The sequence below is a fragment of the Cydia strobilella genome, chromosome 20 (genome assembly GCF_947568885.1).
Source record: "Cydia strobilella chromosome 20, ilCydStro3.1, whole genome shotgun sequence".
NCBI classification, from domain to species: Eukaryota; Metazoa; Arthropoda; class Insecta; order Lepidoptera; family Tortricidae; genus Cydia; species Cydia strobilella.
In genome coordinates this window covers 12,579,752-12,592,699 of record NC_086060.1, presented here as the reverse complement: position 1 = coordinate 12,592,699, position 12,948 = coordinate 12,579,752, and the positions used below count along the sequence as shown (strand labels likewise).

The 12,948-nt window shown below is 39.2% G+C and overlaps 1 protein-coding gene across 2 annotated transcripts in view; it reads left to right on the top strand.

Moving 5' to 3' along the window:
* LOC134750684 (mitoferrin) overlaps positions 1-12,948 on the top strand; it is a 50,446-nt gene that overhangs the window by 33,618 nt on the left and 3,880 nt on the right. The window contains exons 5-8 of one of the 2 annotated variants that reach the window (XM_063685921.1): positions 9,725-9,864; positions 10,413-10,571; positions 11,272-11,439; positions 12,811-12,888. In XM_063685921.1, the coding sequence (XP_063541991.1) occupies positions 9,725-9,864; positions 10,413-10,571; positions 11,272-11,439; positions 12,811-12,861 (518 nt within the window). In that variant the 3' untranslated portion in view covers positions 12,862-12,888. The remainder of the gene's footprint in view (positions 1-9,724; positions 9,865-10,412; positions 10,572-11,271; positions 11,440-12,810; positions 12,889-12,948) is intronic. The other variant, XM_063685920.1, reaches the window with a different exon arrangement.

The window sequence follows — 12,948 nt, the reverse complement described above, 5'->3', positions numbered from 1 at the left end:
GTTTGTATGACCGGTAGGTACATTATATTAATTAAGTTATGTTCTTGACATATGGATGATTACAGGATTTACAGGGACCACAAAGGAAATTAAGTAAAATCATAACCGCTTGTAATTTCTAGACCATTTGCATTTTGTAATTTGCAGTTGCACCAAGGTATGTACCTACTTTTAAGGATGCACGTTTCACCTCGATGTAAATCAAATAGTTAAGTTGACAACAATTCTATTTATTTTCCTCAAGATAAGACACGTGCTCTGTCTAATGGCTGTAGCTGGAGTTAATTACCCAGTTTCTTATCAATTAAACGTAAAGTTGAGGCGCCGAAAGTGTCCAATGGACACAAAAATGTGTATAGCGGCAATTACCTATGACGAGAAGTTACGTATTTACGAGACTTGAGAATCTAATCTAATTATTACAAGATAGATATAGGGCGGGTGAGTTCGGAGACCCAGTTGAAGAATTTCGTTAGAAGGCTGGTGTACAGAATTAGTGTCTTTTTCCGAATAAAAATTTCTTTGGTGATGTAGACACGTACCGTCGCCATCAGATATATCGGAGCGGCCGAGGTGCTCAAAAATATCTGAACACGCACTCTAGCTCCTTGACAATAGAGGGCGTGTTCAGATATTTGTGAGCATCTTGGCCGCTCCGATATATCTGATGGCGATTGTACTTGACTCGGTCCATCATCGATTCCACCTTGCAATCAGTTCGTGCGACTATTTCAGTTATTTAGGGCTAGTTTATTCCTTTATTCTGGATCAGGGACCGGCCCGCTATCCCTTATCGGGGTTTTATAAGGGTATTGCATAAGGCTTAACTCACCATACCCTTTGCCAGACGAAACCCTTTGTTTTGCTTTTAAAAACCCTTATATAAAGCTACCACATTTGAGTAATCGGTAGCCCAAATACCCTTACAAAACCCTTATCATCCGCTCACCAACACCTTGCATATTGCTTATAAGGGTTAGCCTTATAAAGGGCTTCCCTTTTAGCATATAAGCGTGCTAATTTAAGTCGTCTACCTTGTTCGTAAAGCACACATTACTTCGAATCCGAGCGATCGTCGGCGGCGACGGCGGCGTTCTTTGACTAGGCACGTATTTTCTTTCCTTTCCATACACTACCGTAGAGATATATACTAATCCTGTCTCTTTCACGCAAAGGGAAACCTTTATAAAAAGCGCCTAAAAATAAGGGTAACCCTTATTAAGAGCTAGCCTTATTTTTGGTTAGCTTTTCGGTAAGGGTTAGTCAAAGGTAAGGGTATGAATGGGCTTGCAGTTCAAAAGGGAAAGTCTTTCAATGTGTTAGCCGTGTTTAAGTGTCGCCCATTGAAAGGGTTTTATCGCGGAAAGGGTTGTCCGGTCCCTGTTCTGGATACCTTTCTTATTTGCGTGCACACCGAATGGTCATGCAGTGCATGCGTACTACAGAGCATTATCATTATTAGATTATCACTTATCACCACAAAACGTACAGCACTTAATGTCCGCAACATTCAATATCAGCTATAAGTGCATGTTGATATTGTCACACTATGTACACTTACTTACTTGAGGGGCAGACCTCGGCGGACATTCTCTGATCAGATCGGAGAAATCCTGAAGAAAGGCCAGGTCACTGCCTAAACCGGCGAGCGTGTATGAGGAATGTTATGAAAGTGAAGGAAGCGAAAGAGGTATGTCAGGATCGTAGCAAGTGGAAATCCGTGGTCTCTGCCTAACCCTCCGGGAAATAGGCGTTATTAATGTATGTATGAATGTATGTACACTTTTGTTTCACCGAAAACCTCGTTCTGCCGCGGTTTTGAATGTTTACAACAATGAAAATTGCAAAAAAAAAAGGGCGAGCTCTTAAGTGACAAGTGTAACAACTCTTGTTTATCAGTCGGGTAAAAACAAAGCAGCTCCACAAACCACAATTATTTTATTGGAGAAACAACAGAAGTATGCGACAGTAGGTTACATTGTTAGGTATATTATTGAGATAAACACTTACTACCTTAAATGCTCGATAAAAACATACGTATGTTTACATATGTATAGTCAACAATACTATTCGCTTAGCACCTTTGCATACAAACCTTAGGGGGGGTACCTTTTCTCTGCAGCTGACTGTACAAGCATACAAGTTGACAAAGTATCAAAGGTAGACTGATCAAAGTGATCAACGTCTCTTAGGGCCAGTTGCACCAACCATAATTAACACACTGATTAACGTCAAGCAGCAGAGGTACAAGCATACAAGTTGACAAAGTATCAAAGGTGGACCAGGGACCGGACAACCCTTTCCGCGATAAAACCCTTTCAATGGGCGACACTTAAACACGGCTAACACATTGAAAGACTTTCCCTTTTAAACTGCAAGCCCATTCATACCCTTACCTTTGACTAACCCTTATTGAAAAGCTAACCAAATATAAGGCTAGCCCTTAATAAGGGTTACCCTTATCTTTAAGCGCTTTTTATAAAGGTTTCCCTTTGCGTGAAAGAGACAGGATTAGTATATATCTACGGTAGTGTATGAAAAGGAAAGAAAATACGTGCCTAGTCAAAGAACGCCGCCGTCGCCGCCGACGATCGCTCGGATTCGAAGTAATGTGTGCTTTATGAACAAGGTAGACGACTTACATTAGCACGCTTATATGCTAAAAGGGAAGCCCTTTATAAGGCTAACCCTTATAAGCAATATGCAAGGTGTTGGTGAGCGGATGATAAGGGTTTTGTAAGGGTATTTGGGCTACCGATTACTCAAATGTGGTAGCTTTATATAAGGGTTTTTAAAACCAAAACAAAGGGTTTCGTCTGGCAAAGGGTATGGTGAGTTAAGCCTTATGCAATACCCTTATAAACCCCCGATAAGGGATAGCGGGCCGGTCCCTGAGGTGGACTGATCAAAGTGATCAACGTCTCTTAGGGCCAGTTGCACCAACCATAATTAACACACTGATTAACGTCAAGCAGCAGAGAACTGTGAAACTTTCCATACAATAAAATTTAGCGAACGGTAAAACAGTGACAGACGGTTTGGTGCAACCGATGAACCGACCCTTAGCAATCAACTGTGAAACTTATCATAATCATAATAATTTATTCATAATATAACATTACATGTCAACAAGTACATTACAGCGTGTAACTATACAAATATCATCAATTTCTAAACCATAAGGTTAAACTTAATAATTAATCAATTAAAAAGCTCCTTGTGGTCGTAGAACGCCTGCTCAAGAAGCCATTTTTTTAATTTTGATTTAAAAAGTGAAGCACTTTGTGCTGTTATAATTTCCCGCGGTAGATGATTGTACACCTTACGGCCCATGACGTGGGAGAGTTTTTTGGACTTAGCTATTAGTCTATGCGGCTCGAGTCGCAGCAGTCCCGCGCGCGCACTACGGGTTTCGTACCTTCGCGGGGAACTTATGCCATAATACGTTCATTTAAATTTAACGAACCTTTTAACGGTGACATTATAACGTATAGCACATATTCGATCGGCTTTCATAGCACGGGGCATAAAGGATAAATATATAATAGAAAACGTAAAGATAAAGAGAACAGTCGTGGGAAAAAGATGCGTATCGATTAACACCCAATTCTAACAGAAATACGTCCTGTTTCCATATTTATGCATAAACATCCGGTGTGTCTGTCTGAATGGCAGGAAATACTGGCAGTGTACGTGTAAGCGTACGTAAGTAAAGGTAGTAAACTGTAGTGAGAGTCGGTGTAAACAAATATGTGATAGCATAGAGTAACTTATACTAGAGCGGTATTGTCATAGTAAATTTTGTAACCCCAGTAAATTCACTGCCATCTGTCGACACACTTTAAAACTAAAAATGAAGATTTATAAAAATACGATAGAATGTATTTAAATATAGATAAATGATTTTTTTTAGTTGGATTAATTATTTTTATGTTTTTGACCCATGTTCTTTCACTGATATGCGTTAAAATTGTTAAATAACAAACGAAACCGTCAACGCCATCTATACGACTGTAGGCCAAAACTAGTAGCGCCCTCTGAACGAGAATCAAATTTTCTTGATTTTCGAGGCACGTTTTTTCCTTAGACTGTATCCATCTATTACGGAGTTATATCTATCTTTGCTATCACCAAAGATAGATATAACTCCGTAATAGATGGATACAGTCTAAGGAAAAAACGTCACGAAACGGAAATCACGAAAAATTGATTCTCGATCAGATGGCGTCACTAGTTTTGGCCTACTCTCGTATAGAGGGCGTTGACGGTTTCGTTTGTTATTTATAATTTTAACGCATATCAGTGAAAGAACATGGGTCAAAATCATATAAAAATAATTAATGCAAATAAAAAAAATATTTATCCATATTTAAATACATTTTAACGTATTTTTATAAATCTTCATTTTTAGTTATAAAGTATGTCGATAGATGGCAGTGAATTTACAGCGGTTACAAAATTTACTATGACAGTACCGCTCTATCTTGTTATATCCTCTGGTGATAGTAAACATTCGGCTCCTAGTTTACAAAGCTTTTCGATTGATCCTCATATGTTACAGACAGCTGCAGAAATGTTTCTCTCCCCCGTCTCCCCAACCATGCAGAGTAACTTGCAAGGTGTAAGGATGGCACTTTTTGACAGCTTTTGTTAGAAAGGGACTTCCACTTGTATTACAAGCTACAAGCTTTTGGGAAACGGGCCTCAGCAGTCTGTTCTTGTTTGTTATCTTTGATTACAATAAGTTTCACTTATTAGGGTTCCGTACCCGAAGGGTAAAAACGGGACCCTATTACTAAGACTCCACCGTCCGTCTGTCACCAGGTTGTATCTCATGAACCATGCTTGGCAGTTGAAATTTTCACAGATGATGTATTTCTCTTGCCGCTATAACAACAAATACTAAAAAGTACGGAACCCTCGGTGCGCGAGTCCGACTCGCACTTGGCCGGTTTTTTTTTATACAATGCGAATACCACTCAAGCGAGTCAAGAGCAAAAATAGCTTTCTGCGAATATGATACGGTGACGTATGCCTGTTTACTAACTTACACTACGAGACAATTTTATTATTCCAAGCAACTGATATGGAGAAAACAGAGGAAATTTTACCTGTGATATATAATCTACTAGTACAGTCAGCGTCAATCGGAACGTACGAGTTAAAAGCACAGAATAAGTAATAGTATTATCATACAGAACGGCCACGCAACGCCCCGCCCCGACTCGAATTACCTCGCCCCGCGACACCAGATTGACGGCCGTTCGCCGGCCGCTCAGTACTATTTTTAAGCAACTTACTCACACTATGACGCATGACGCGTGTACAGACGTGCCGTTCACACATAGAAACGCAAGTGATTTTTGATGTATAGCGTGTCAGCCCTGTGTCAAAAGTATCTACCATCTCTAATAGCTCTACAAAAAGAGATGTGTCTCTATTTGTAAAACAATTAGAGTATGAAAGAGAGTTTTGAGCATGAGCGGTACAGATATACTTCTATTTTTAAAAGTATTTGAGGATGTCAGATACTACTATTGATGCTGACATTACAACGTAACTTATATAAATCGCCTTGTAGATATTGCAGCTCAAACGTGAATCCATTCCTATTTGCAATAACTAATTAATTAGGTATTCATTTAAATAATAAAACATTTTAAAATTACTAAGTTAAAATTATCATAAGGTCAAGTTCGTTTTTTACTGTGAGATACAAAAATATGTAAATTATACTTAAATAGTTGACTTAATTCACGACTATTATTAGTAAATGTTAGCTGTTAAATAACGCAGAAATTTTGACTCAATCATTAATATTATCTATAATCACTTAAAAAACGTTAGTCTACCGTTATATCCGTAAAAGTAGAACTCTATACAGTAAACAAACATGCGATTTCAATTAACAAAATAAGGTCGATGTAGGGAAAACCATACCAGGTTAGAAAGTCTCAAGCTCTTTCAGCGGTTGTAACTTTTGATGCGTTACTGCACTAAAGGATTTGCCACACTGGATGATGTGTTCTGCGGTCAGCGGTCAGGTCAAACCCGCAATATGTATGAACAACATTGACAGCAACATTAATATTATCTATAATCACTTAAAAAACGTTAGTCTACCGTTATATCCGTAAAAGTAGAACTCTATACAGTAAAGAAACATGCGATTTCAATTAACAAAATAAGGTCGATGTAGGGAAAACCATACCAGGTTAGAAAGTCTCAAGCTCTTTCAGCGGTTGTAACTTTTGCATTTGTAGTTTGTACACATACTGCACTAAAGGATTTGCCACACTGGATGCAGTCAGGTCAAACCCGCAATATGTATGAACAACATTGACAGCAACCTTTGAAGTTTGTCCTGACCGCTGCCCGCAGAACGCATCCAGTGTGACAAATCCTTTACAGGAGGTCGGTACCCAGAACAATCGAGACTCTTCCTTTCTGACGAGCGAACTACGTATATTGTGTTAATATCCCATTATGTGACTTTTTTAATCAAAAGGTACCACATTGTCGCTTGTCGATAAGGTTGATTTCTAATTGAAGCTATATGGAAATAGCGCCTAAGTGACAAGCGACAATAAGTCCCCTTTTGTTTGAAAATGGCACATATGCTACAGAACTAAGAACAAGCCCATATGAGATTTCATTAAAATAAGGATTTGTTTACACACAGTCTTTTTTCCGCTGACCGTCCGTCTGCGGATCCTTATTTGCCTATCGGTTGTCAGACGGTTCGCAAACATGTTTGGAGCGTGTTTCTATTTGTATATGCGACACTTGGCTTTAAATAGCTTATCAGTTACGCGGTATCGGGAAGGCATCGCCAAAGTTTTTAGGGTAAAGTCTAATAAGTTTCTAGAATGACTAAGTGCCAACAAGTACAGTTTGGTAGTAATAGCTAAGTATAATATGGTTTAGCATCAAAGATTCAAATCAAAACCTTCAGAAAAGTAAACATGACATCCCTCGTTATTTTACACGCCTTAGAGAGGCGCCTAAATACATTTACTTGAAGAGTACTTGACCATTTTGAAGGCTCTGATGTCGGAATCGTATTGAGGATCAATAAAAACAACCAAGTATTCAAAAAAAATCAATAATGCGTATTGTAACAAATGTGACAATGCAGAATTACTTATGCTGGCTATTATTATGAAGCTGAACTGTTCAGGTTAAGCGCGCTGTTCTTATATGCGATAACGCATGCGATCAACGGTTTGTAAGAAAAATGACAATGCGCTAACCTTACCGCTGCGTTTACCACATAAACCAATGTACCTGTTATCATAATTTGATGTATAATGGGGTGCGGTAAACAAATGGGGTGGGGCGCGTTTATCGCATAAAACAACCGCGCGCTATTGTATGATGGTAAACCATCACTTGTTATTGACTACATGTTAGGATTAATTAGAATTGTTGACTATATGTTATTATTACAAAATCATAACTTTAATTATAAAGTGCACAGTCGAACTTAAACTATCGTGAGACATATTTCAAAATATTTAGATGAATACGGTTTCACTCACTATTATTTTTAGTCTCTTTTGTCCCGACGTACAACCGCCGCGGACACTCGTGCCTGAGGAAGGATTCCCAAAGAATCCGAAATATGTCGCCAAAAGCGAATAAAAATAATAGTGAGTGAAACCGTACTGATCTAAATATTCTGAAAGTGCACAGTATCTAAAATTGAAGACAATACAAATACATACTTAAATGATGCGCAATAAAGATAATGATCGCATATTTGTAGACATGTTATGCCTGACCCTACCGATAGCAGTCCATGGGGGTTTATCTCGTGTTGTGACGACGATGGTCGATGGTCGTTGACCATATATTAGTGACACACTTGCTATTTTTAGACTTGGGGTTCATCGCCATTTTGCCTTGCTACAAGTAAATACGGTTACTAACAAGTTTGTTAATTTAATTCATATTTGATTCAAGCTTTTATCGCTGACTGTACTTTTCTTTCCACACGTAACTAAGTATTAGACAATTCGACAATCGGGACAATTCTAAAAACCCCAAACACAATTAGGTTTCGTTGTTTTATCACAGAGTTCCTAATAATAGAAGAAGCATTATGTACTCCTTCGAATGTACTACACAATATGTACTCCTTCGTAGATCTTAAATCAATTCCAAAGGTTTAACAATGGACTTTGGAATCGTTGATAGTGTTGATGCTATTTTTAGTAAGATGGGTTTTTAATTGGGAAGCCGGCGGTTTGTAAATAAATAATATGGTTACATATTCAGCTTTACCACAGTGTCTGACGAATCTCGGTCAACAATACCAGCGCTTATTGCGGTCATATGAAGGTTCAATAATCTTTACAATGACTCCGCTGGGTCAATAGGGCTTGAACTTTGATCCCTCTTGTTGATCAAATAATATGGTTACATATTTATTCAGCTTTACCACAGTGTCTGACGAATCTCGGTCAACAATACCAGCGCTTATTGCGGTCATATGAAGGTTCAATAATCTTTACAATGACTCCGCTGGGTCAATAGGGCTTGAACTTTGATCCCTCTTGTTGATCAAATAATATGGTTACATATTCAGCTTTACCACAGTGTCTGACGAATCTCGGTCAACAATACCAGCGCTTATTGCGGTCATATGAAGTTTCAATAATCTTTACAATGACTCCGCTGGGTCAATAGGGCTTGAACTTTGATCCCTCTTGTTGATCAAATAATATGGTTACATATTCAGCTTTACCACAGTGTCTGACGAATCTCGGTCAACAATACCAGCGCTTATTGCGGTCATATGAAGGTTCAATAATCTTTACAATGACTCCGCTGGGTCAATAGGGCTTAAACTTTGATCCCTCTTGTTGATTAAACTTGTTTACATTTACTTAGACTATAAATTGAAATATATAAGTATCGTATAAAAAAAGTGACTAATCTTACCAGAGGCGGAGGCGGAGGCGGAGGCTGGATCACACAAACAAACCAAAATATTTTATAAAATAATTTGATTTATCCACAAAGTTGTTTACTTAGGCTATCGATATCGCTCTTAAATTAAGTTCTGGATCATATAATCGTCAATGAATTGGACAACAACACCAAAAAACATGTCTAATAAAGTGTAATTTTTATCCTGTAATAAATAAATCTAAATCTAATCTAATAGCTATTCGACTATATAATACCCGAGTGACCCGTATTAAAATAATTTTAATATGTTTGAATAACACCAAAGGTTGAAAGAAAGACCTACTGCCTAACTTAGGCCATTTATTATTTATTAATTTTAACATTGTATGATTTGTTATTTGAATAATTTGACATGACTAAGATATTGAGATAGATAACCATTGCATAATAACTCCTCCTAAACATAAGAATACTTATAAATTGTAATTGAATTATTTTTCTTTGTATCCGACGATCGCTATAGGACAAGTAATTGCTTAATTGTATTCTCTTACATTAACAACGAACATTGTATTGCGAAATAAATAAACTAAACTATAAAAATTAAGTTCAAAGTTTTCTCTAAAGGTCATCTAAAACCTGGCCTTGATTAAATAGGCCCTATTAATAGGTACTCTATTGCCATCCTTCGCGAAGTGAATTTATGGTTCTAAACTCGACTGATTAGATGTCTATGATTCCCGCGTCTGCCACATTTATTTCGCAGTTGGTCTGAATATTAAACTTTGTATGTTATTATTGGTTATAGTGGTAAAACAACGACTGCAGATGCTGAACTCGCCCTACAGAAGCGTATGGGAGTGCGCGCGGCGGATTTACAAGGCTGAGGGGATACGGGCCTTCTACCGGTCCTACGGCACGCAGGTCGTCATGAACGTGCCCTTCCAGGTAGCACTAAATCTTGTTTTAATCATTATCACATTAACCACTCTTGATCATCAGTCCGTCTCGACCCACTGCTAGACGCAAAGAGTCTCATGCATTCTCTACTCGGCCACGTCTCCGGGCCGCGCGCATCTAACTATTTCCTGCGATCTTGGCTATCTCGTCCCTCCATCTCGCGGGAGGTCTGCCGTCGCTCCATGAACTTATTGTATATCTATTCCTTTACCTTTCTCGGTTGTACTGTAGTAGTTTTGGAGACCAATGCCCATTTTCTCGCCCAGATACTACCTTTAACGCAACGCAGCTCCATTTTCTCTAATCCGTTATGGATTTTTAGTACAAAATTGGCACAAAAACGGGATGATAAATAATATTCTCATTTGTGTATTCATTTAAAATAGACCATAGACAATTAAGGGTGAAGGGTGGTCGGACACAAACATTAAAGTTTACCTTTTTTGTTCCTAAGATCTCACTTGGTCGGTAATAACTTGTTAAGTATTAAAAATTGTGATCAATATTTGTAGAGTTGCAAATATTTATGATTCCAGTCGCTCCACTTCGTAACGTACGAGTGGTGTCAGACGCTGGTGAACCCGTCGCGCAAGTACGACCCGCGCGCGCACGCGCTGTCCGGCGCCTGCGCGGGCGCGCTGGCCGCCGCCGCCACCACGCCGCTCGACGTGTGCAAGACCGTGCTCAACACACAGGTGTGGCTCTCTCTCTCTCTCTCTCTCTCTTAACACTTCGTTCCTCATGCACTGACGCACCGCTGCAGTGTGGCAAAGCCACGTGGCTATGGCTACAGTACTGATTGATGTCCAAGTTTTAACCTTTTGGACGCCAAAGACGGATATATCGGCACCGTAGGTCCAACGCCAAAGACGGGTTAATCGGTCAGAGACCACATAGTAACATAGACCTAAGTGCATGTGCATAAAGTTCAATTTCAGTTTTGATATTTCGGTGACGTGGCGTCCGAGTGACAGCTTTTGTGTTTGACATGGCGTCGAAAAGGTTAATCTGCTGATGTTCTGTTTGCCCGCGAGACGCACCCAGCCGCCGGTTGCAGAACTCGTTCTTCGAAGCTTTGCTGGCTACAAACGCCAGCAAAGCTTCGAAGAACGAGTTCCGCAGCCGGCGGCTGGGTGCGTCTTGCTTTGCTGGCGTTTGTACTTCACGTTTGTATTTTTCGTTTTCCATTGGCACATTGACAGGTGACATCAGAAAGCTTATCTCGCTTTTGCCGTTTGATGTAAAATTGTAAATCCTAAAAAAAAATCTTCAGAAAGGAGGAGCAAAAGGATCGTATACATTTCGCTGACAGGTGACCTTGACCCGATGAACCTTTTCCCCTCGGATAAGCGGTTAACAAGAATGCCATGGTATATTATGATAATTCCATTCCAGGAAGTAGCGGCCCGCGCGGACGGGCTGGCGCAGGCGGCGGCGCTGGTGCTGCGCGCGACCGGCCCGCTCGGCTTCTTCAAGGGCGCCTCCGCCCGCGTGCTGTACCAGATGCCTGCCGCGGCCATCTGCTGGCTCACCTACGAGACCCTCAAGCACCTGCTCACCACAGTAAGCCCTCTTATCATCCGGACCTCTGATTTTGGAAACTTAATCCTAAAAACTCGAACTTCCAACACGGAAACGAAAAAGCCTCGTTGGGATCAGTCCCGCCCACGATGTTTTCCTTCGCCGAAATGGAACTGGTAATTTTATGAAATATTTTTATAGTAATAGACAGGGTTTCACTACTGAGGCCCCAACACTCAAATCAAACTGCTTCTAACTACTGTAAGTGATCATAATGAGGGGCATCCATTAATTACATCACACGAATTTGAAGATTTTTGACCTTTTGTCCTTGTCACACCTGGTCACATTTTGCTAACCCACAAAGTTTTTGACCCCCTCCCCCTTGTCACAACATGTCACATTTTCTTTACCCCCTCCCTCCCCCTGAACATGTGACGTAATTAATGGATGACCCCTGACAACTGTCGAAACAAATAGGCCGGCTAAATGATGCAATGCAAGGCAACAATTACCGAACAGCAATCGGTAAGTTCATTCAGTCGTTTTTACAATCTGTTTTCTCATACGCGAGGTAAGAATCCATTACCATTTTCCAATTGTGCAGTTTTCTTTATGTACACATTTTCATTTCTATCTGTCCATTTTTTCCCCTTCTACAAATTTTCATGTCTACTAAATACAGAATTTTACATATCCGTCAAGTCGAGCAAAACAAAGAGGCACGGCCGTTCAATCCTTTTCTCGAAGCGGCTTTTTTTCTTGGCTAAAGCTAGAACCCTGAATTTTCAGGGATATATAGGGCATAATATGATTTAAATATATTCACAATAATATTTAATTTGAACTTGTAGTTTAAGAATTATTGCACGTCAAAGTTCCTTAGTTTTGTCACTGACACACTCACTCACTCACCGATCATCATAATTCTAAGGTGCTTCTAGCAGACACACAATCTTCAAATTTTAAAGACAATTAGTTTTTAGCTTACCAAGCAATAAAAAACCTCAAAATATTGAAATCTCAGTCACGTTTTAAAGATTTAAGAACTGCATATACATATAACCAACTGCACATATATGTATATGCTATTACAAAGTTACTTTTGCAGTTCCTACAAATAGGTAAAGTAACGGTACACTACGATAGGATCTAAGCATACATAGGGACAGCGGAAAGCGACTTTGTTTTATACTAATGTAGTGATTAAACATTTTTCTGTTGGTTTGATCTTCTACCTACACAGTTTATTCATAAAAATAAAAAATGGACACCTAGACATAGGAACTTTATAAACACTAGTCAGATGACACGCCCGCTATAGTTTTCGCGTGTACAATATTTTGTATAAATAATAAAGAATTATTATCATATCTAAGCAAATACGCCAAATGAGAATATCATTGTTCACAGAGAAAAACATCGAAAAATTCCAGCGACCAAAGAAACGAAAAAACTTTATAACAATCATTTTAAAGTTAATTGTTTCAAGTAAGTGGAATTTTTCATTTTTCAATAATGATCATTCAGTGGGTGGGGTGCTGTAGTTTA